Source organism: Callospermophilus lateralis, chromosome 3, assembly GCF_048772815.1.
Source record: "Callospermophilus lateralis isolate mCalLat2 chromosome 3, mCalLat2.hap1, whole genome shotgun sequence".
NCBI lineage: Eukaryota > Metazoa > Chordata > Mammalia > Rodentia > Sciuridae > Callospermophilus > Callospermophilus lateralis.
The window spans coordinates 171,154,285-171,177,206 of NC_135307.1; the positions used below are offsets into that span (position 1 = coordinate 171,154,285).

The 22,922-nt window shown below is 44.4% G+C and overlaps 2 protein-coding genes and 5 non-coding genes across 9 annotated transcripts; 1 reads left to right on the forward strand and 6 right to left on the reverse strand.

Annotated features, from left to right (window-relative positions):
• Window positions 1-12,549: 12,549 nt before the first annotated feature.
• Window positions 12,550-17,363, forward strand: Idh3b (isocitrate dehydrogenase (NAD(+)) 3 non-catalytic subunit beta). 2 transcript variants are annotated; one of them, XM_076851632.1, is made up of 12 exons: window positions 12,550-12,654; window positions 12,798-12,878; window positions 13,033-13,131; window positions 13,243-13,363; window positions 14,874-14,934; window positions 15,012-15,144; window positions 15,253-15,386; window positions 15,470-15,572; window positions 15,670-15,816; window positions 16,015-16,109; window positions 16,222-16,282; window positions 16,922-17,363. In XM_076851632.1, the coding sequence occupies exons 1-12, from the start codon at window positions 12,619-12,621 to the stop codon at window positions 17,006-17,008; spliced, it is 1,158 nt and encodes a 385-aa protein (XP_076707747.1). In that variant the 5' UTR covers window positions 12,550-12,618; the 3' UTR covers window positions 17,009-17,363. The 2 variants fall into 2 exon arrangements, with proteins under 2 accessions (XP_076707747.1, XP_076707748.1); XM_076851633.1 differs by having other exon boundaries at window positions 17,234-17,363.
• A 2-nt stretch (window positions 17,364-17,365) lies between these two features.
• Window positions 17,366-22,624, reverse strand: Nop56 (NOP56 ribonucleoprotein). Of its 2 annotated transcripts, none has more exons than XM_076851631.1 (12): window positions 22,552-22,624; window positions 22,311-22,400; window positions 21,845-21,959; window positions 21,063-21,224; window positions 20,764-20,962; window positions 20,215-20,402; window positions 19,984-20,135; window positions 19,700-19,800; window positions 19,202-19,350; window positions 18,839-18,960; window positions 18,511-18,648; window positions 17,366-17,821 (listed from the first exon to the last, which is right to left on the reverse strand). In XM_076851631.1, exons 1-12 carry the CDS (start codon window positions 22,552-22,554, stop codon window positions 17,453-17,455), a joined length of 1,788 nt encoding a protein of 595 aa, XP_076707746.1. In that variant the 5' UTR covers window positions 22,555-22,624; the 3' UTR covers window positions 17,366-17,452. The 2 variants fall into 2 exon arrangements, with proteins under 2 accessions (XP_076707746.1, XP_076707745.1); XM_076851630.1 differs by having other exon boundaries at window positions 19,196-19,350.
• On the reverse strand, window positions 18,714-18,793 carry LOC143396139 (small nucleolar RNA SNORD57). The gene has a single exon (XR_013091014.1). It is a non-coding gene; the product is annotated as a small nucleolar RNA SNORD57 (small nucleolar RNA).
• On the reverse strand, window positions 19,058-19,130 carry LOC143396140 (small nucleolar RNA SNORD56). The gene has a single exon (XR_013091015.1). It is a non-coding gene; the product is annotated as a small nucleolar RNA SNORD56 (small nucleolar RNA).
• LOC143396168 (small nucleolar RNA SNORD86) lies at window positions 19,553-19,638 on the reverse strand. Its single transcript, XR_013091041.1, has one exon. It is a non-coding gene; the product is annotated as a small nucleolar RNA SNORD86 (small nucleolar RNA).
• On the reverse strand, window positions 20,520-20,651 carry LOC143396155 (small nucleolar RNA SNORA51). Its single transcript, XR_013091030.1, has one exon. It is a non-coding gene; the product is annotated as a small nucleolar RNA SNORA51 (small nucleolar RNA).
• On the reverse strand, window positions 21,352-21,421 carry LOC143396172 (small nucleolar RNA SNORD110). The gene has a single exon (XR_013091045.1). It is a non-coding gene; the product is annotated as a small nucleolar RNA SNORD110 (small nucleolar RNA).
• Window positions 22,625-22,922: the final 298 nt, after the last annotated feature.

Below are 22,922 nucleotides of genomic sequence, written 5' to 3' on the forward strand. Positions count from 1 at the left end.
GTCAGTCCCCATGGCTAATAGGGAGACAATCCACACCCCCACATACAGATATACAACCCCAAAGAGTAACATATCACTTCAATTCAGGATTGGTAGCTGAATTTGATTTGGATCACCATGAAACTAGTTTGGTTCACCCACATAGGATATGTCACCAAATAGCTGCAGCTTTGGTCACTATACGTGAACTAAGGCCACTTGGGTTACAGGAAAAGCACATGCATTTGTACCAGATTGAAACAAAGTTGTGCTGAATGTTGTTGTACATGCGTCATGGAGGAGCTTCCATATTCAGGAACTGCCATAACAGGGCACAACTGAATAATTGAGAACTGGCTTTACCCATATGCATTTCTCTGTTTTCATATCACCTGGGCAGCATGATCAATTTAGAGGGCGTCGGGTTGTCAGCTGAAGCTGCTGCTCAACTCAGATGGACCAGATGATGGTTTTGCGAGGCTGCAGTGCTGAATCTAGGGAAAAAGGGGCACATTAATCTCTCCCCGCTCTCTGTACCTTCCTGTGTCTGAAGGTGTCTTTTTACTAGGCCTTGATGGCTGTGAAAACAGTGTATGCCATTCCAGTAGCTATAACTTCATCTTTTTTCTAATCTTTCCCTAATCATACCTACACCTTTTGGATGGGCTGGGCATGAGAAGGACTAAAGCCTTTTTTAATGAAATGTTCAGAGACTTGTTTTTTTCTCCCAACTTGGCTTGTGTGGGCTGGTGTGGGAGGCTTGGCACATGGTGTGCTCAGCCAAGTGGCCATTACCTTTGTGATCTAGGACCACATTAATCCATCAAGAGAATCTAGGTGCTAAATCAGAATTAGAATTATGTTTGCCAGACTGACACCTGGAGTATTTACCAACCCAGCTGGCCTGGGGTTGCTGTTATAGAAAAAAAGGAAAAAAAGAAAAGAAAAGAAAAGAAAAAGAAAAAGCACCATTGTCAAGAATGATCAGATCCCAACTTTCAGAATAGCTCTATGCAATCTTCTATCCCTTTGTCCTGATCATTACCCAGCAAGAGGCCAAGAGGAGGTGATCCTTGCCTGGCAAGAAGTGGTGGCTTCTGCAACAGAACCTAAGAGTTCTTTGCATTGCACCTAGCCTATGATGGTGCATGTGCTGCCTTGTCTGGTTTGATGATGGATCCGGCAATGATGGTGATGGTATGGATTGGTCTTATTCCAGAAGGACCCTTACCATGGGCATCTCCATCAGTGACCCAGGCTGTCTGATGGGCAGCTGATTCTGTTTCCACAATTTGTGGGGTCCAATGTCTAGTGTGCCAGCCTTGTGAACAAGACATCTAAGCCATTAGCAATAGCAGAAGATGGTGGCAATGCGAGGCTCATCATGGGCTGTGTTGTTCAGGACTATCAGCATTGCCTTGAGTTCTGTCACCAGCTCTGTAGGTCTGTTAGCTCATGCAGGATAGAAATTAAACTCAGCTAACAAAAGAGGTTAGTAAGAATTATATGTTGCATTGATTCACATAGCAGGGTGGCAGAATAGCAAGGCAAGGTGTCTGCTTCATAGAATAGCAAGAAAATATGATTGTTCTTTTGGCAGAGTGGTGAGGAAAGGTAGGTACCTCATAGGTGGAATGGCAAGAAAATTAAGAGGTGAACAGCAGTGTATGTTTGAGGACTAGAAATTAGCATATTCGTAAGTTACATTGCAATCTTTCATTGCAACTGTACCAATGCACACAGTTTTAAAAAGGTACCTAAAATTGTGTTAGGTCTCCTCCCCTGGACATATCTTTTAATATGTAGATGCATTTAAATGACAGCCTCAGTTACTTTGGGGCAAGCAGTTGTGTCAGATCTGTCTGCACTTGTTTAATGCTGTCCTATTGTTTCTCCTGAACAATGAAAGTGGTAGAGGAAGGTCCTCCTGCCATGTATTTCAAGCACAGAGCATGCCTTTTTTCTCTTTTTTAAATATTTTTTAGACATTGATGGACCTTTATTTAGTTCATTTATTTATACGTCGTGCTGAAAACTGAACCCAGTGCCTCACACATGCTAGACAAGCGCTCTTCCACTGAGCCACAACCCCAGCGCTGCAGTTTTTTTTTCCTAACTCAACTCTGTACTTACCCCTGTACTCCTTCCTCACAGCCACTGAGCAGAGCGACTATGCCCCCTTTTGATTCTGCATAGTTGGCAGTAGGTTGAACATGGACACCATAAGGCATCAGCTTAGCCAAACCACCAGCACGCCAGACCAGGCACTGAGGGAACCCTCAGTGACTTGAGCTTTACTTCAGGTGGTGAAATATGGAAAACCCCCACAGGAATTTTTGCTGCTACTTTTTCATGAAAAATCCATATAATGCTAGAGCCAGGGCAACTGTGCTTGCTCTTGAATGTAACATTTCTATTTGACAAGTAAGGATTTTTGTGCCCTTCTATTAATAGTCACAGGATCTTAGTTAACACATCTCAAGATGGGGGCTTCAGTATGGACAGTGACACGACCTCAGGATCAGTAATAAGAATAGTTTCCTTTTTTAAAAGGGGGAAATTGTGCTTGGTGACTATTTCCAGCAGGGGGCGCTGTTGCACTGGAACATGACCTATCAGTAATGTGATAGTCACTGAATGATCAATGCTCTGATTTCCTTTCTCTTCTTGAAAGTCTACACCGCTTCTTCTGGACCATCCAAGAAGGCTCAGGAAACACCCTTTGTACCTGCAGCATTCTCTGAGTCAGACCGCTCTGATTCTTACAGGCAATCAGTGCAAGCCTGCACAACATCAGTACCAGTGATACATTCAGCATTGGAATACATTCAGCAGTGGAAGCATTGAATTGAGCCAGAGTCCCAACAGACCATATTTAATTTGCCTTCTCTACTGCAAACTTTGTTCAAAGCCCATTAGTTGAACTTGGGTGATTTTTTTTTTTTTTTCATTAAGGGCAAACAAACCAAGGAGCTTAGTGTTGGTGCTACTAGTTGCAGATCATACAATTCCAGCTTGGAGAGCAGGAAATACAGGGTAGGTGGGCAACTCATAGTGGGCAGCTGGAAGGCTTTTATTTGTTCGTGGCCTCTGGTTTCAGAGTTGTCATTGCTGCTACTTCTCTCCCTGTGGACCTCTAGATCTGTCCAGAGGGTGCTTGAGCCCAAGGAACACTTTCATTTTTTGCCCACCCTTCATTGCAGTCCTTGGTGCCTTCAACCATCCCTGCATGCATCCACATGGCTAGGTAAGATGGTGGCCCAGGACCTTGGGCTCAAGAGAGCTGTAAGTTTTGAGATCCTTACCACCACGAAGCTCCTAGCACACTCAGCTTTTTCATTTAGGCAGCTGAAGGTAAACTGAAGAGGGAAGAGAGGGACCAGGGAGAGAACAAGACTGCCAGTAAGCAAGGCTTTGTGTTCACTTTTGGATGTGGGTGGCCACCTGTGGGGCTCAACCAAATAAATTCGTGGGGTTTTGATTCACCTAAAGCTTCATATTAAACATCATGGTTGATACCATTTATTTCAGCTTTGGGGACTCTGATTCATATTGCCAGCCACATTCATATTGCCTTTTGGGTGGGGCTTCAGGGCTTGCTCCCTAAATGGCATGATGTCACTTCCTCCCTCAGCATGAGGGAGCATGAGCAAGAACCAAGGCAGCATTCAAGTGACTACCTCTTACTTTATGATTTCACTAAAAGGTAGGACAGTGTAAGACTCTTACACTTTCATCCTGTGACCCACTAGGGTGAGAAAATTCACCAACATATTCCAGGAAGTTTTTTCATATTCCCTAATCTGACCCAAAGGGTCCTTTCCTTCCTCTTCCAGAAAACCATGTGTATTTTAGCATCCCATCCTTGTGGCTAAAACTGTCAGCGTCTGGCATTTGAATTTACCCTGCTGATAAGTTAGTAATTAGCCTTTTACTGGTTCATGGATGCTGGCAAAGGTAAGACTCCTGGATCAGAGATGAAGGATTTTATTTTGTGAAGAAGCCTGACAGTAGATAGGGTAGAGAGAGAAGATGGGAGGGGAGGGGAGGGGAGGGGGATAGGAAGGGGATAGGAAAGACAGCAAAATGCAACAGACACTAGTATGGCAGTATGTATAAACGTGGATGTGTAATCAATGTGATTCTGCAATCTGTACACGTGGTAAAAATGGGAGTTCATAACCCACTTGAATCAAATATATGAAATATGATATGTCAAGAGCATTGTAATGTTTTGAACAACCAATAAAAAAAAAGCCTGATAGATATTGCATATGCAGTGGGTTTGTGTGGCATTGGAGGAACACCAAGCTTAGGGAACCCACCTGTTTTATAGTGGGTAAGCAAGCCTATACTTTATCCTGGAGGGAGATATTACCTCATTTCTCAAGGTTGTTCACTACAAAAATAATCAATAGTATACTTAAAGAATAAATATATAATATGATATCCAGAAGTGACTGGTATAATTGAGAAAATAAGGCTGAGTGAGATGATAGATATTAGCAGTTTCATGTTGTTTGACCTAATATGTATATAGTAATTTAGTATAGATGGTTCCTGATTTATGATGTTGGGAATTAAGATCTTTTGACTTTACCCCAGTGCGAAAGCATACTGTACAATCATTCTGGTTTTCACTTTCTGTACACTGTTCAATGTTACATGAGCTATTCATCACTTTATTATAAAACAAGTTTTGTGTTAGACGATTTTGCTCAACTGTAGGTTAGTGCATGCATTCTGAGCACATTTAGGGTAGGCGAGGCTAGGTTAAGTTATGATGCTTGGTAGATTAGTTGTTAAGAGCATTTTTTAAAAATAATGAGAATCGAAGCCAGGGGTATCTACCACTGAACTATATCCTCAGACCTTTTCTTATTTTTTATTTTAAGATAGGGTCTCACTAAATTGCTGAGGCTGGCCTCAAATTTGTGATCTTTCTGCCTCAGCCATCTGAGTCACTGGGATTATAGGCATGCACCACCATGTCCAGCATAAAAGTATTTTCTGACTTAACAATATTTTCAATTTACAATGGGTGTATTGGGATGTAATCCCATTGTAAGTTAAGGAACATCTGTTTTTCTATTTTCACCATTAATTTATTTTTCTTCCTTTTTGTCTTTTTAGAGCTTTATAGTTATACATAATAGTTGGGTTTGTCCCTACAAACTCATATATGCACGAAATTTGATTTCAGTTCAAAATTCCCCTTGTTCCTTCCCCTTTTTCCCTCTTGTCTTCCCTCCTTCCCTTATCCTTCTTTACTCTCTCTTCTAGACTTCCTTTCACCAGTCTATTAATCTGTATTCGATTGGTTCCTTATATAATCTTATCCTTCCCTCCCTCCTTTCCATATTTTACTCTAGCTTCTGTATATAAGAGAAAATTTTTGACCTTTGAGTTTCTGAGTTTGGCTAATTTCACTTGGCATGATTTCTCCACTTCCATCCATTTACCAGCAAATTCCATAATTTCATTGATTTTAATAGCTGAGTAGAACTCCATTGAATGAATATATATTATATATATTAATCCATTCATCTATTGACAGGCATCTGATTGATTCCATAATTTAGCTTTTGTGAATTGTGCTACTATAAATATTTGATAAGTCTATGTCACTGTAGTATGACTATTTTAGATCTTTTGAGAAAATACCTAGAAGTGGGATAATTGTGTCATATGGTGGTTTCATACTTAGTTTTTTTGAGAAATCTTCAAATTGCTTTCCAAAGTGGTTGTACTAATCTGCAGTCCCACCAACAACATACGAGTGTTCCTTTCTCCCCACAACCTTGCCAGTATTTATTGTTGTCTGTATTCTTGATCATTGCCATTCTGACTGGAGTGAGATGAAATTTTAGTGTAGTTTTGATTTGCATTTCCCTGATTGCTAGGATGTTGAACATTTTTTTTCATGTATTTATTGGCCTTTTGTGTTTCTTCTATTGAGAAGTTTCTGTTTAGTTTTTTTTTTTTTTTTTTGCCCATTTTTTGATTGGGTTGTTTGTTTGGTGCCAAATTTTTTGAGTTCTTCGTATATTCTAGGTATTAATCCCCTATCAGAGGAGTATCTGGCCAAGATTTTCTCCCATTCTCTAGGCTCTTACTTCACACTATCAATCTTTTACTTAACTGTTCAAAACTTTTTATTTTAATGTCATCCCCCTTATTGATTCTTGGTTCTATTTCTTGTGCTTTGGGAGGTCTTGTTAAGGAAGTCTATGCCAACACCTATATGATGGAGTGTTGACCCTATGTCTTCTTCCAGAAATTGTAAGTTTTCTGTCTAATTCCTAAGCCTTTGATCCATTTTGATTTGTATTTTGTTCAGGGTAAACGATAGGGGTCTAATTTCATTTTTTTCTACGTATAACTATCAGTTTTCCCAGAGTCTTTGTTAAAAGACTCTCTTTTTTAAAAAACATGTTTTGGACATCTTTGTCAAATATCAGACAGCTTTAGGTTTGTTGGTTTCTGTTTCTTATATTCCATTCCATTTGTCTTCATGTGTATTTTGGTGCCAATACCATGCTGCTTTTGGTACTACAGCTCTATATTATAGTTTCAGAGCAGATATTGTGATGCCTCCTGCTTCACTTTTCTTATTTTGGCTATTCTGTGTTTTATTCTTCCAAATGAACCTAAGAATTGTTTCTTTATAATTCTGTGAAGAATTTCATTAGTATTTTAATGGGCTTGCATTGAATCTGTATATTGTTTTGGTAGTAAGGCCATTTTGACAATATTAATTCAGACTATTCAAGAACATGGGATGTCTTTCCATCTTCTAAAATCTTTTTCAGTTTCTTTCTTCTCTGAAACATCTGTATTTGATATTGTAAAAATTCTTACCTGGAGAAATGATACTGGAGCAATTAGCTAAACTTTTTGGAGTGAGAAAAAGAAACCTTAGTCTTTATCTCTGACTTTTTACAAAACTAAATTTTACATAGATTAATGACCTAAACTACACAAACAGCATTAGAAAAAATAATTGAGAACACATTTATCTTAAAGTCAAGGAGGCCTTCTGAAATAAAATTTATAATTTTGAGGGAAAAGATGGACACATTTCTGTATTTTGTGAGATGCAGGTGTAAATAACACGTGCAAGCTTTAGGATGTATCATTAAGGGGCTGTAGGCCTCTTCTTCCCTGTCCTTATTCTTGCTGATTGGAATGCTGGAATTAGAATAACTATCTTGGATCTGGAATAACTTTGGGAATGAAGGTCATGCAAAGTGGGCCAGCAAGATAACAAGTCTGTGCCACTAGCATTATAAAGGGTCATTTCTGCATTGGATCATCTATTGGTGAACTCTGTTGTGAGTGAAAATTAAACCCCCCTCTTGTTTAGGCTATGGGTATGTTGTATGTTATTATTATTTTTTTTAAGGCAGGGTCATGCTAAGTTGCTTTGGGTCTCATGGAATTGCTGAGGCTGGCCTCTAACTTGTAAGCCTTCTGCCTCAGTCTCCCCAGTTACTGGATCACAGGAATGTAGCACCATGCCCTGCTCATAACTTAAATATTTTAAAAATTTACCTAGTATCTAACTAACTGAAAACACTATAGCAGGGCTGAGGTTGTGTCTCAGTGGTAGAGTACTCACCTAGTACTCATGAAGCACTGGGTTCAATCCTCAGCACCACATAAAAAAATAAAATAAAGGTATGTGTCCACCTAAAACTAAAACATAAATATTAAGAAATAATCTAGCAAATTTTTATATTAAAACTATTAGAAAATTGGGGGGTCTTCCCTGTCATTGATATCCTCTCACTCATTCTTTGCCATCTCTGACCTCCTGGTTTTTCCCACTTATCAAGATATGACACCTGGACTCCTTCCAGAAGGCCATCCCCTTGCCTTGGTGGAAGTCACTATGCTGGTTCACTCCCATGATGACAAGACTAGGCCATCTAATATTATGGGTCTGAGTTCCATCTGCAGGGTCTCCTCAAGCTCTCCTTGACACCTATTCCCATAATCCCATCTGCTCCACCTACAAAGTATGGGTGGAATAGGCTCCTCTCTTTTCTTGCTTGCTCAATGACTCCCACAAATACTACTCTTTGAATACGTTGGGATCTTTAATTTTTTTTTCTTACTTGCCTACTGATTAGATCTCTTTGGTCATCATTTACCTCCTGATTCCATTTTACCAGCAGTTATACAACTCAACTCCCTGTACCTCTCTCTGGCAGAATACCACTTTTGGATGAATCCAAGTGCTTGCTTTCTCCATGGAAACCACACACAATTATACCACAATAAATTTTACAGTCACCAGCCTCAACAGGATCTCTCGTACTGCTCATAAATCTCCCTCCATTTCTTCTGGCCTTAGAATTTGCACCAATATTACTCTACTCCTCGCTATATACACTCCATCTTCTCACACATCTGCCCCTCTCCTTGTTCACCATGTTCATTCTCAACTCTACAATGTAACAGCTTCCTTCCAACCCCTCAACTGCTTCAGACATTAGTTATTAACCTCCTCCTTCTCTGGAGAGTTTTCCCTGGTCCATCCAGGTTGAAGCAGAGTTATTAAACTTTGTCTCAAATTGGGACAACTTTGAGATATTATTCATGCTTCAGAGCTCCCCAGGAGAGCAGACTGAGGTCAACTCCAGCTGAGGCCACATCTTGCTTGGCATTTTTCCCTTTACTCTGCATACTCACATTTCTCCTGAGAACACTTATTCAATAAGTCACTTGCATCACAAGCCTAGTCTTGGGCTCTGCTTAGATGAACCTAAAACATAGCTTTTGCTTACATTCCCACTTTCCCCTGGAGTGTAGTTACTTCTCTTCTGTAATCCTGTTTGTCTTTCAATCATACATTAAATCATCCCTCTTCCAAAATTCGTTCTCAGATTGCAATCTTCAAGGAAGTGTCATTTATTATATAGTGCTTTTATGATTGCTCATGTTCGTAGAAAAAGACTCAGTAGATCTAACAGCACTGAAATTCTGAATGCTTTGTGTGTCACAGACCTCTTTGGAAGTCTGTTGAAGCCTGTGTATTCCTTCTTAGGGAAGGCCTTTTAATGGTTACAAAGAAAGCCTATTATGTTGGTCTATAGTAATAAAAAAGCTACCGTGTAATATAGTAGTATGTGTGCTGTTTTATTAATACATTAAATAGCATGATCTACCATTGGGTCAAATACTGTCAAAGTAGGGATGAGAGTAAATTATATTTTAAGATATTTGTCACAACTGAAATGGGTATGAAATATAATTTCTATCAGTTATAAATTCAAGGGCATTACAGATAGCACTATGATCTGAGACCTACATTCAAAATGAGAGGAAATGCTAAATTTCACTTAAGAGGTTGCTGAAAATTAGGATAGGATTTTTGGATTTTCATCATTTAGATTCACTCAAGGACAAAGGACAAATGGAGCTTTATGGACTCCAGGTCAGGACCCCTATATTGGAGGACTTGTAGCTCTAGGAAAATGACACTTAATCTACTCAGTTTCACACTGAACTCATATATGGGCAGATTATTCATTATTATGGCCTCTGGTGCTAAGTGGGGGACGTTTCATAACAGAAGGGAAAAAGTCGGTATCACCTTCCTTCCCTGACTCAAAAGATTGGTTAAGGAACTTCTTTCAAAGGTCCTGACTGGATTTCCCCATTACTAGGCAGTACTGGTGAAAGATGCCTTTGTGGGGACTCAAGGCCTGAAGAACTTATTGCACTCACAATGGCCTTTTAGTCATCTCCTTGACCTAGGTCAATTGGTAATCTCCATCCATCCTCTTTACCCTGGTGACAGACACATAGTGTTATATCAGCAAATATTTTTTTGAGTGTAAAGTTGGGTTCAGATCATGCAGAATTTAGAGATGGAAATGAGGTCACAGTTATCCTTAAGAAAATGAATTAGATTATTAGCAGAGATTGGATACAAATGGCATATGTTCTTTCCCACATTAAATGCTCTGAAGTAAATGAAAATGTAGTTTTATTTTCAAAATAGTAAATCTTCCACTTTATATTCATCAGGGATTGGATAAAAATGGAACATCTCTCTTCTCTCCTACTCTTAATGTCCTGAAGTAAATAAAAATGTTTTATTTGTAAAAAAGGTAAATTTTCCACTTTTTTTTTTCATCATACGTTGATTTGGAGAAGAAAAATGGTGGTAAACAACAAGACCAATGTGAAAATTGGGAATCTACAGGGACAATGTGGTGGTGTTCTCTTGCTTATTTTATGGGATATATGAGTGGAGGTGGAGGAGTATGTTATATTAATACATTATATTAACTCTAATAATAATCAACCTTATATTTACATAGTACTTTTCATTGGACCCAAACTTTTACACATTACCTACTATCATCTTCTCATCTTACTACTACAGAGAATATCCCTCCTCATGGAATTCAGATAAGGTCAAATAAAACTTGTGCAAGGTCCCTTATTAGGACCACTGCATCCTCTCCCTTGCACTGGGGAACACCCCGCTATCTGCTTGGTTGGATGAGGTACTTATCACCCAGAGAACCTCTCTAGTGGTTCTTAAACTTCACTGTATATCATCTGGGTAAGCTGTTAAATATGGGAATGTAGTTCCATAATAAGAGTATGTTCTTAGCCTATGTGAGGCCCTGGGGTTCCAACCCTGAGATTTGGATTCAGCAAGTCTGAGGTAGAACTCATAAGTCTGCATTTTAAATCAATACTCCTGGTCCAATTGGACAGGTGAGTCAAATCCACGCTTCCAGGATACCGGGTTAGGCATATCTTCTGATGCACTTTGTTTTTAGGCATAGCCACTTGAAAATAACACATGAGTCTCAAAAATCATACTGAAATTCCCCTTTCGTCTCACATGTGTCAACTAATTTCTGGCACCAAATATGGGCCTGCTTTGGGGAGTGCAAGTACTAGAACACAGTATTAGGGAAACAACTGCCCAGGGCAAAAGAAAAAGACTCTATAGGGAAAAACAAAGAGGAAAACTATTAACAAGGCAACTGGTGATATGGCCCACACATGTTGAAGTATAACATTAGAGAAACACCCCGAAGTAAGCATATAAAGCAGGGACTACTTAAAAAAGGGTAACATAGACTTCTCCCCAGAGGGAGATGGGAGCCGTAGCTGGTATCCTGGTATCGCAAGAAGCCAGGGTGTTTTGCCTTTTTATATGTCCTAGGCTTCCTTTGTTCTCCTGCTCTTTTCCCTTATCTTTCTTCTTCCTGCATACTGACTAGGCCCAGGAGATGCTCAGAGTTGCTTGGTGGATGGCCAAAAGGTGAGAAGCAGATGAGAAACTGATGTGACTCCATTTTTGAGAAACCAGCCTCTACCTCAGAGCAAAGCCTGTCCAAGGAAGGGGGCATGTCCTTGGAAAAACCCACAGAGCACTCCTAAGCCCATACCCACCCTGCTGAGTTGTTTGTCTGCAAATAACAGGAGAGATCTGCTGCGCCAGGTGTCCCTGACTCAGTTAGGCTAGGTGAGGACCCATAGCAATCCCCTAGCAACCACCAATCAGCATGAGACAGGGAAAATACCTGGATGCCAGATAACCTCCTAGTAGTTTATGGTGGTTGATATCATGTTGGGAAACCATGTAGTTTAGCACATATACCCCTCGTGGCTTAAACCAATCAGTTCAAAGGAATCCCCCTCTTGTACTAACCAATCACCCCTACCCAACTTGTTCCCGCCAGTGAATGTGCTAATCAATGTTAAGAGTTGTTTGATTTTCCCGCAGTATGGAATGATTTGCTGTGTGTTGTTGTGACGCATAGAGTATCCCCCCCTAAACCTATAAAATCTCACTGAACAAAGGACCAGGATTCACTCCCTGGGACTGCTGCGGGGGAACGGTTGTGAGTCCAGGCTCCAGCATGCAATAAAGACTCTTGTGTGATTGCATTGGATTCGGCTCCTGGAGGTCTCTTGGGGGTCCCACGAATCTGGCATTACACAGATAAGATGGGGGAAGGCCTGGATGGAGCAGCCCAAGACACATTAATTAATAACTTTTACAACTCCCTGTAGGGAGGGGCAATTACTGAGACAGGTTACCTTAGCAACACGTTGGAGCAGGGGCAGGTTCTTGATAAGGGTGGAGGAAGAGCTCTGAAGGAATGAACATTCCAATCCCTCCAGTCTCTGGATCTGACCCTTGCCTAATTCTGGCTTCACTGGCAGGTTATGAGATGGAAGGAGATACACATCCTTTCCCACGTGCTGTGTGGCGATCCCTTAGTGACGCTAGGGCCTGACATAAGTATTCAGTGAGTACTGGTTTAAAAAATAACGAACATATATACACAAAAAAGATTATTTCCCAGCCTCATTAAACGCAGGTCTTCATCCGACAAGCACGGAGTCGCATATTCTAAGACTTTCGCATATTCATATTATTTGGAAATTTTGACATAAATTAAAAATGGCGACTGGAAATAAAGCAATTGGCAAAATGTTTGGGTGTTCCTTGACCCTCCTCACGAAAGGGAAAGTGGGCAGGTGGCGCAGGTTCCCGGGAGACGGAGAACCACCAAGCTCTCCTGAACACGCCGGAAGTCAGGGCCAGGGCCGCGCAGGCTTCCGGCGTCACGTCCTGCGCGCCTTCCGGCAGCCAACATGGCGGCGCTGAGCTGTGTCCGCTGGCTGACCCGAGTGAGCTCGAGGGCAGGGCGGGCCGGCTTGGGTCGGGGGTCGGAGGGTTCGCCCCAGGGTTTTCTGGAGAAGGCAAGGTCGTCGCAGTGTTTGGGGTCTGGGGGTCCCAGATCTGCCCTCTTAGGCTTGTATGGCTGTTGCAGGCAGTGGTCTCCGCCCGAAACCCTAGGACATGGCGAGGTCTGAGTACCTCCGCTACTGCTCATGCCGCTTCGCCCAGCCAGGTATGCGCGAGTTCCGCTCCGGTCTCGCCCACACCTCTCTCTATCCCCTGCTTGCAGCTCCCCAGGCTTCCCCCCCACCCGCGTCCTCCCTTGGCCCCCGCGTTCTCCCCTTCTCTCCCCACCTCAGCTCTGACTCTGCTGGCTGCACTGACAGGCCGAAAATGTGAGGGTGGAGGGAGCTTTTCCAGTGACCATGCTGCCGGGAGACGGCGTGGGACCTGAGCTCATGCACGCTGTCAAGGAGGTGTTCAAGGTGAGTGTCCTTGAACATGACTGCAACATGAGGTTGCAGAGAAGATGCGAGGTGTTAAAAAGAACTTGATCGACTTTCACCTTGCACTTTTTTTTGGACCTGTCCCTGAAGGCTGCCGCTGTTCCCGTGGAGTTCCAGGAGCATCACCTGAGTGAGGTGCAGAATATGGCCTCTGAGGAGAAGCTGGAGCAGGTGCTGAGTTCCATGAAGGAGAACAAGGTGGCTATCATTGGTACGTGTGCCCCCTTGCCAGCCTGCCCATGTGTCATTTAAAGTCAAAAGAGCAGTGTTCATTAAGTCCCTGACCCCATTCCCAGAGCTCCCACCACTGATACTTGGATTTTGTTCCTTCCCATTGGGAACCCAGGAGCCATGTAAATTGTCTCTGTAGGAAGTCATCAAGGGTTTGGTGTCCATCCTGAGACTACATCATCTATCAAGTCTTATTTGTTGTGGTTCTAGAATGCCACTTCTAATGGCTCCTTTTCTTCTGTCTTCCCTTCCTCTGCTCTATTTTATTCTCTTAATTAGATTTTTTGGCCCCCAGTTCTTCCCCTTTCTTTTGTAACAGGTGTAACAGGTTTAGGAACAATGCTATGGTATTTCCTTCTTTCTTTTTAACATCATTTTCTTGGAAAGACCAGCCTTACTTTTTCAAGCCCAACCTCTTAGCATAGGAAAGTAAGTTCTTTATATTGCTGGTCCTCAGCTTTTATACCTTGGTTTCCACACTGCTTGTTTTGTGCCTTTTGCCTGCCCTAAACTCTGTTAGTTTCTGAATATATGTGTTGCCCTGATGAATGCAGTTCCCTGCACCCAGAATGTTCTTCCTTTGATTCCACTTGTCATAATCCTCATTTACTCATGGCTTTAGTTTCCTAAAGTTACCGTAAGAAACTACCACAAACTTGGTAACGAAAAATAACAGAAATTTACTCTCCATTCTACAAAGACTGAAATTAAGGTGATGGCACTGTGTTAGAAGGCTTAGGGGAGAATCCTTTATTGCTGCTTCGTGTTCCTTAGCTTAGGATGCAATTCTCCTGTCTATCTCTGGTTTCATAAGGCTTTCTTCCCTCTGTATCTCTGTGTCTTTATTCTTTCTTTGCTCTGTAAAGATTTATCTTTGGGTTTAGGGCTTACCTGAATCTAGAACAGTTTCATCTCAAGATTTTTACTACGTTTGCCAAGATTCTTTTCCCAAATCAGGTCACATTCATAGATTCTGGGAATTAGGGCATGGACATAGCATAGAGTATGGACAATCTTCTTTAATGCATTGTGTGATCCTTGAAGGCAGGGGTCGTGTGTTTTTTTTTTTTTTTTTTAATTGATACCTTTATTGCCTGACATATAGTTGATTTGCAGTAAATGATGACTGAGAAAATGTCAGATAAGTTGAAATAGAATCATAAAGGAAGAATACCATAGCATTGTTTCTAAACCTGTTACACCCAGGCTCGTTGAGGGAAAAAAAAAAAATCTGTTCTCCTTTTAGGTCATTTTGTAGTTTCAACATAAGTATGGTGACTAAAAATAAAGTACTGGACTAAATTTTTCTTATTTTAACTGTATTATTCTTTGCTTCTTGCCTCCACAGGCAATTAAGGTCATGGATTTGGGAGTAGGAGTGGAAGTTGGGGGTCTGGGTTGCATTATGTCCCTAGGGGGATTGGACACTGGTCTCTGCTCGCTTGGACTTACCCTTTGACTAACATTCTTCCTCCACTTTGTTTGTACAGGAAAGATCCATACCCCAATGGAGTATAAGGGGGAACTAGCTTCCTATGATATGAGACTGAGGTAGGTTGGGTGGAAGGGCATGGGTCGGAGGGGTACTAGGTACCAAGCACAGGGCTGATGGCTATGTCTGCCCTCAGGCGTAAGTTGGACTTGTTTGCCAATGTAGTCCATGTGAAGTCACTTCCTGGGTACAAGACCCGGCACAACAATCTAGACCTGGTGATCATTCGTGAGCAGACAGAAGGAGAGTATAGCTCTCTGGAACATGAGGTGAGGCCCCAGGAACTGGGGAGGGCCAGAATGGATGTAGGAGAGAGGTAGATCTCCTCTTCATCCTTTTTTCCCATATCACCCAGCTGCTTTTCTCTTCTCATTCAGAGTGCGAGGGGTGTGATTGAATGCTTGAAGATTGTCACTCGGACCAAGTCTCAGAGGATTGCAAAGTTTGCCTTTGACTATGCCACCAAGAAGGGGCGGGGCAAGGTCACAGCTGTCCACAAGGCTAACATCATGTGAGGGGCATCTTTTCATGGGATAAGTTCCTGGGAGGTAGTCTGATCCTTGGCTGATTCGGTTCACTTTGACCCATGAGCAGGAAACTTGGGGATGGATTGTTCCTGCAGTGCTGTGAAGAAGTTGCTGAATTGTACCCCAAAATCAAGTTTGAGACAATGATCATAGACAATTGCTGCATGCAGGTAAGTCCCTCTCCCCATGTCTCTACTCTCATGATGCTGAGAAAGGGCAAGGAGTAGAATTCACTTCTCTTCTTCATGCCCACATCTCATTTCATAGCTGGTGCAGAATCCCTACCAGTTTGATGTGCTTGTGATGCCCAATCTCTATGGCAACATTATTGACAATCTGGCTGCTGGCCTGGTTGGGGGAGCTGGTGTGGTCCCTGGTGAGAGCTACAGTGCAGAGTATGTAGTTTTTGAGACGGTGAGTGAGGTCACTTTCTCCTTCCGTTATTTATACCTGTCCTTTCTCCTACTTCAGGTCTCCTCTTATTTCTACCCATGCAATGATTCCCACTTCTCAGTGACCCTGGCCTGCCTTCCCTCTTTCCCATAATACTTTCTCAGCCTCGGCATATGCCTGCTTCCTCCCAGTAACTCTGGCCTGCCCCTCTCTCCATAGGGTGCCCGGCACCCATTTGCTCAGGCAGTGGGCAGGAATATAGCCAACCCCACAGCCATGCTGCTGTCAGCTTCCAACATGTTACGGCATCTCAAGTAGGTCATGGAGGCAGCGGGTGGAGGCTGGTTGTTGTAAGGGGAGCATAGGTGGGAAAACAGGTGACAGTGTTGTGGGCAATCTTAAGTTTCTTCTTGTCTACATTGACAGCCTTGAGTATCACTCCAGCATGATTGCAGATGCAGTGAAGAAGGTGATCAAAGTTGGCAAGGTGAGTTTAGAAAGGTGCTGGTTCAGGTTTTTACTGCTCTCTGGGGAACCTGCAAGGAGTCTCCTTTCTCTCCAGGTCCCCAGAACATCTTTTGCTCTGTGACCTCCTCAGGGCTGTTCTTATCCCCATTCTCTTGGATGTTTCATCTTTTTGGTCTTTTCTGCCTCTTTTAGTTCCCATCTGCTGTTCCCTCTTTGCTGCTCCATCCATTGCCCTTTTCGTGGTCATCTGAATGCAGAACTTGCAGTTATCTCTCTGGGGGTGGAGCAATGGAGGGAGAGGCAGTCAGGATGAGGCACCAGCTTCATCTAGTCCATGCCTGGGAGCCCAGTCTTTGTCTCCATTTCTCCTACCTGGTCTGTCTCCTTATTTCCTCCAAGGTAACCTCATCCTGATGTGCACTTCCCCATCTCACTTCCTGCTCAGCCTTCCATCCTACCTTGCAGCAGTTTTCCTAGTGGCTCAGAAGAGTGGGCAATTTGCTCCTCACCTGGCTACCTCCTTTCATCCCTGTTGCATTGCATCTTCTCTTTGGCCATCTGTTTTCTTGGGTTCCATCTCCTTGACCATGCTGCCCTTATCCCCCTTCATGGGCTCTCTTCTCTTCTTCCCCACGGCTATTGCTGATGGTGGCTGTAGGTGCGGACTCGAGACATGGGCGGCTACAGCACCACAACCGACTTCATCAAGTCTGTCATCGGCCACCTGCATCCCCATGGGGGCTAGAGCTCTTTATTCCCTCCAACCTCACAAGGACCATACTACCTACACATCCCTTCAGTACAGTGGACCAGGGAAGAGACCTTGAACCTCTAGACAGTGGACCATAATTGATTTCTGGGCAGAGCCTAGGTTGTCCTGGGGCTGGCTTCCTTAGGGAACTTATACTGTGCGGTTGGGGTTTTAAGGGGTGAGACCTAGGTCACAGATGATGACACTTCTCCCCCACAGGTTCGAACCTCTGACATGGGTGGCTATGCCACTTGCCACGACTTCACTGAGGCTGTCATTGCTGCCCTGGCCCACCCATAAGTCCTACCCATATTCATGTAAGGTGTTTACCAATAAAACATGCATATCAGCTTTTGTGAATTTGTTTTTATTGGGGTTTGGGACATGGGGTGGGAAGTCACCTTGGGGTATGCCCCTGCCCCCCAAGGAATGTCCGTTTTAATCTTGTGATGCTTTGTGCAATTTTTTCTTTTTCTTGGTGCTGGTTTTGCTGCTAGCAGCCTCTTCAGGGCCGCTGCTGACTGGCTCCTCCTTGGAAAAGAATCTCCTCTTTTTCTTGGAGACACTCCTGCTCACCTCCTCAGGCTCGCTAGCTGTTTCTTCCTTGGGTGAAGACTTCTTCCTCTTTGGAAGACTTGTGCTGCCACCAGCTGTCTCTTCAAGATCACTACTAACCAATTCCTCCTTGGAAAAAGATCTCTTTTTCTTGGGTTTGGTGTAAGAGACAGATGGCTCCTCCATTCCATTCTCCTGAGGAACCTCCTGGGGCTTTTGTTTTTTCTTCTTTTTGGGTTTTTCATTCATCTCCTAAAGGGGAAAAGGGGCAAACAGGCATAAGGACAGTGTTATCTATGGTATGTGCAATCCCCCCCCCCCCATTAAGATGCACCAGAAAACCAACTGCCCAGTGCTTTTGGGATGGTTGTTTAATGGTGTGGGTCTAACTTTGGACATCTACTCTCAGAGGTCAGAACTGGAAGGCTTGTAAAAAAATTTTCTAAATAAATTTGTTTAAGTAACCTATAGGAAACCATGCTGGTTACACTAGAGTGATCATGTAAGTTCCAGAGGAGAGACTGAAATGGTCACAAAAGGCACTAAAAAACGAAAACAGGGAATGATTCTAACCTGGTGCATTGAAGAGCTAGCTCCTTTATCCCCACCCCCACTGTGAACACAAACTTCTGGACACACATCTGAGAACAAGAGCAGGCATTGATACTACCCCCGGTTGAGGACTCCTGGGAGGCTGCGGAGGACAGAGCACACTTGCCCAGGAAACAGGTGTGTGCTACAGCCAGCTCTGGGCTCTTGAGCAAGTTCTCTCAGCACCTATCTCCTTCCTACAGAATCAAGAGGTAGTTAAGAATTTTGGTAGTTAAAGAGATTTGGTCCAAAAGCCTGGACACCAGACCATGGCTTGACATGGCACATCCTTTGTTCTGCTGGGAGAATCCAACCTAAAAACTTCTCTGAGAGTGGATCTGGTGACTGACCTCACACTCCTCTGGAGTGCTACTGCTATTTCCTGAAGATGCCAGGGCAAGTGCAGCCAATCGCTTTTTTTCCTTCTTTAAGCGCTTCTTCTCCTGTTTCTCCAGTTTCCTGGCAATCTCAGCAGCGGCTTCCTCTGCCTGGCAAAAAAGAAGTTCTGAGAAGGCCTGAAGATCTTGGCTTACCATAGTCACCTGTCTTTATTGGATCAGGCTCATTAAATCAGTTTTTGTTTTTGCCTCCACTTCACAAGGTCAGGCCAAGCAAGATGGTTCATCATCTCCAACAGCTACTTAGAGTTCTCTACCACCCTACAAAGCCCAAACTGACCTGAGCCATTGCTTCCTTCATGACATCCAGATTCTTCCGTGGAATCTCTCCAGTCTCATAGAAGGACAGGCGCTCCTCAACTTGTTCTCGAAGCTTCTCCCCAAATACACTTGTAGGAACCTCTAGATGTGTGTGTGTAAGTAAACAAAGCCTGTCAGCCCTCAAAGGGACAAATTACCCCTCCCCTTCCCGTTCCCAGTATTCCCTCTACCCTCAGCTTTACTCAGACCCAGAGTTATCAACACTCACTAGGTGAACTGCTGTTGACGAAAAATATTAACCATCATTGTAGAAGCTGCTAGGGTAGTTTGCCTCCCTGGTTCCCAGCCCCTCACCCATAAGTGCCAACCTCCTCACCCATACCAGAGAAGCAATCGATTCGTGAGGCAATACTGCATTTGTTTGCCAGGTATCGGGAGATGCGGCCTTTGTTCTTGGCAGCTGCTCGGCCAATGAACGTAGAATGGAAAATGAGTCCATATTTTGGTGTGTTACCCCTTGTCTTCAGGGCTCTGGGAATATTCAGCAGAGAGTTTAAGATCAGAAATTTCAACCCCATTAGCTGCTCCTCCCATCCCCTTCCCCTCCAAGTCTCCAGAGTGTGCTTCAGGCTGGGCTAGACCCCAACACAAGTTAACCCATAGCTCCCAGAGGCAGAGGGAAGGCAAACAATGTCGCTGACCTGGAAACTTGGTCCCTTTGCTGGGCCCTAGGAATCACTCAGACACCAGGACTGGCCATCACCCCCATAGCAGAGGCCTGTATAGGTCAGGGAGCCCCGGTCAGCCATCACTGTGATCCCCAAACAAGTAGAGGGCACCAGAAGTGGCACCTGATATGGGCAGGTGCCCTCACTGGTACCTGAATAGGGCCTTTTCAGCCCCAAGGATCTGCACTGTGGATGCTGGATACTTGGCCAGGTTGGTGAGGCTGCCAGCATGAGCAATGAGACGTGCACCTACCTGGAAAAAGATTCAAGGAAGAATTCAGAAGTGGGAATTGCTGACTTGTCATTCAAATAACCCCTGTTTTCTACCCCCCATCAGGCACAACTGGGGAATATATATGGTGGGTCAGTCAGGAAGTATAGCAGTGCAGAATGGTAACAATCCTAATCCCCCACTTTTGTATTCCCCATGACGCACCGCTTCCCCAATTAGGGCTGACAGGCTGGGGGCTACTTGGCTCATCTTGGAGCGCAGGTAAGTGTGTAGGCTCTGGCGGTACTCTGACAAAGACACCACACGACTGGAGAAGCTCTCGATGTTTATCAAGTCGATGGCAGATATGTCCATGCCTAGGAAACACCTAGTGTGAACAGAGGGGCCAGACATTCAGTCCCATACCTTATGCTAGCTGCCGGGCTCTGCACTGACCCATGGAGGACCGTGAGGCATCCAGAATAGCTTTAGCTTTGGCCCCATCCATTGTCAGCTCCTCCAGCTTCTCCAACTTTTCCTCACTCAGTTCTTTTCGGTTTCCAATAAATTGGGCAAGGCGGCAGTATGTGGCATTGTCATTGATGATCTTCACCAGTTCTGGAAAGTGATACCCGTACCATTCCCTGCAAAAAGGTATAATCACTTCCTGACCTAGCTGCCATGTCTATATAAAGCTGTAGCTTTAGCCCTCTCTGCCTGGAAGAAATGGAACAAGTCAGACTTAAATCCCTCCAGCAATTCCATGTTTCCCCATTCACAATGCAGACCAGGCACAGGGCCTGGGCTGAGGTGTACATGGGGTATGCTTACTCTGCCTCCCCTTTCTATACAGTCAGTGTAAGAACACAGCCTGTGGTAAGCATCAGGAGGCCCAGCTCCAGCCTACTCAGTTCTTCTATCCACAAGATTGTCAGCCCCAATTTGAGGGCTGATAATTGTCTAAACTATAGGCCAAAGACTCCACTATCAAGGGTGGCCCCTTACCTGACACGCATAGAGAAAGTATTGATGTCTTTATCCAGTTGGTCCAAGAGGCTAATGGACTGGATGATCATGTTGTCCACCCGGTTCACATTAAACTTAACTTTGGCACGAGAATAGCTGTGTCCCAGCCCTAGTTGGGCTTTACAAGCTGACAGGTCGGTCAGACCCTTCACCAGATTATGGAAGTGCAGACGAACTCCTAAGAGGGGAGCAGGACTGTGAGCAAGCAGGAAACTGCAACCTCAAGCAAGTTTTTAGACCCCTCTTAAAGATGTCAAAAAATGGCAGGAGAGCCTCACCTCGCAGGATCTCGGCTACCACACCTCCAGTCTGGCAGTTGTACCCTAACTCCTCCTGTATAGCAGCACCAATCTTGGGATCCCCAACCCCCAAAAGCACTTTCTTCTTTTTGGATGGCAGGTGGGTCTCCAGGAGCAGGCGGAGGTCCTCATGAACAATGCCTCAAGGCAAAAAAAAAAGTTCCCACTAAGATGGTGAAGGATGTTTGAATTATAAAAGCTCAGCTGATCATGCTGGTCCCCTGGAAGCATGCTGGGATGACATGCCTAGATCTCTCCCATTCAGGCATTGCTCAGAGACATTGAGACATCAATGATCACACTCAGGGGATTGACAGATTTACAAGTCATCACTGCAAAGCCTGGATCGACCATGGGAGGAACTGGACTCGGGTCCAATAGCATATGTGTAAAATACATAACTGAAAAATACATATTACTACCTTATTACCCTCCAGGGAGCAAATCCCATTTGCTTACCATATTTACCAAAATTTCCCTTTCTAGTCAATTGAAAGTTAGAGACCCAGACTAGTGTTTAAACTTAAGTATAGCCCTCCCACCCCCAATTTTTAGGAATCCATTTTTCTTTACAGTGCCCACAAGTTCATAAAACCTACATCCTGGATTATGTACTTTAAATTACATCCTTCAGGTCACAAATACTGTCTAGCACAAACAATCCAAATGTAGAAAAGCAAATACTATAAACCCTCCAATAGAGTATCAGCAGGAACCACATCTCACTATCTCCTTGAAAGATTTGGCTGCGGCCAACTTACCTTCAGACACCGCATTGGCATTTTCCAAGGCAACCTGGGATGAGGAAAAGGGATTAAAGGCCACAAGACGGACAATGTTGTGGAACTTGCCCAGGCTGAGTACACATTCCTCCACCTGTGGGGACAAAAGAAGATGTATGGTTTTCTTCCTTCACTCTAGCCTCTGCGGTGCAGCAGAGTAGCAATTACAGCCCTAGACATTATTAAAATATGCCAAAGCCTCACCCCCACATCTCGGGTTCAGTTTTAATCCATTCGAGGCGGAATTTGGGGGTTTATTTCTAAGTGCTTCTTAAGCGATTCTAACCGTGAGTCAGGGTAAAGACCCCCTGCTCCAGAGCTTGCTTTCCCTGTCTAGCCCTCCCTAAACCGCGCGGCCGGCCACGTGGGAGCGCGCGGTGCATGCTGGGGTTCGAAGGCCCCAGGGGCTGCAGTGCAGCCGGGCTAGCCCACCCATCTCACCCACCTGCGGCAGTAACAGGCTGATCTCCTCCACTTCCTTCAGCGCCAGCAGCGCGTAGCCTACCGCGTGCTCGAACAGCACGTGTAGCAAAACCTGGAACGAGAGTCGGGGCGCAAAAGTCAGCTAGGCCCACGAGTCCCGACCCCGCTCCCAGAGCAGGCCCGGGTTTAGGCCCTGGCTCAAACTCTAATCCAGACCTAAACCACGGCCTTCACATCAACCACAACCCACAACCACTCCTCACCATGGCGCTTGCTCCCTGCCCGGCTCGCAATGCGGCTAGCAGGCTCTAGCGCGCGGAACCAGGATCCAGAGGCCACGCCCTCTATCGATTAGCCAATCAGAGGCTAGGGAAGGCACCATTCTCGGACTTCAGAGGGGTCCACTGGAGTGGAATGGCCGCGAGGGCGGGCGGAGGTGGTGCCGAGCGCGAGCCAGCGGGACTTTTCTGGCCTCTGCGGCTGCGCGGGCGGGTGCGGTTGCCGGGGACGCGCGGAAGCCGTCTTGGCCTGCAGGCCCAAAACGGTTTGAAAAGGCTCTTTTCCTAGTAGTCGGATCCCTCCTGTTTTATTGTATAAGTTGAGGGCGAGAGAGCTCTTTGAAGTCGGGGGGCGG

What these genes read in the sequence shown, in the direction of transcription:
- Idh3b (XM_076851632.1), top strand. Translation starts at nt 12,619, where the DNA reads ATGGCGGCGCTGAGCTGTGTCCGCTGGCTGACCCGA. An exon ending in GTGTCCGCTGGCTGACCCGA is followed by an intron (nt 12,655 to 12,797) that starts GTGAGCTCGAGG and finishes TGGCTGTTGCAG; the next exon opens with GCAGTGGTCTCCGCCCGAAA. An exon ending in ATGCCGCTTCGCCCAGCCAG is followed by an intron (nt 12,879 to 13,032) that starts GTATGCGCGAGT and finishes CTGCACTGACAG; the next exon opens with GCCGAAAATGTGAGGGTGGA.
- Nop56 (XM_076851630.1), bottom strand. An exon ending in TGCCAATGCGGTGTCTGAAG is followed by an intron (nt 21,225 to 21,844) that starts GTAAGTTGGCCG and finishes TTTTGCCTTGAG; the next exon opens with GCATTGTTCATGAGGACCTC. An exon ending in CGATTGCTTCTCTGGTATGG is followed by an intron (nt 18,961 to 19,195) that starts GTGAGGAGGTTG and finishes ACACACATCTAG; the next exon opens with AGGTTCCTACAAGTGTATTT.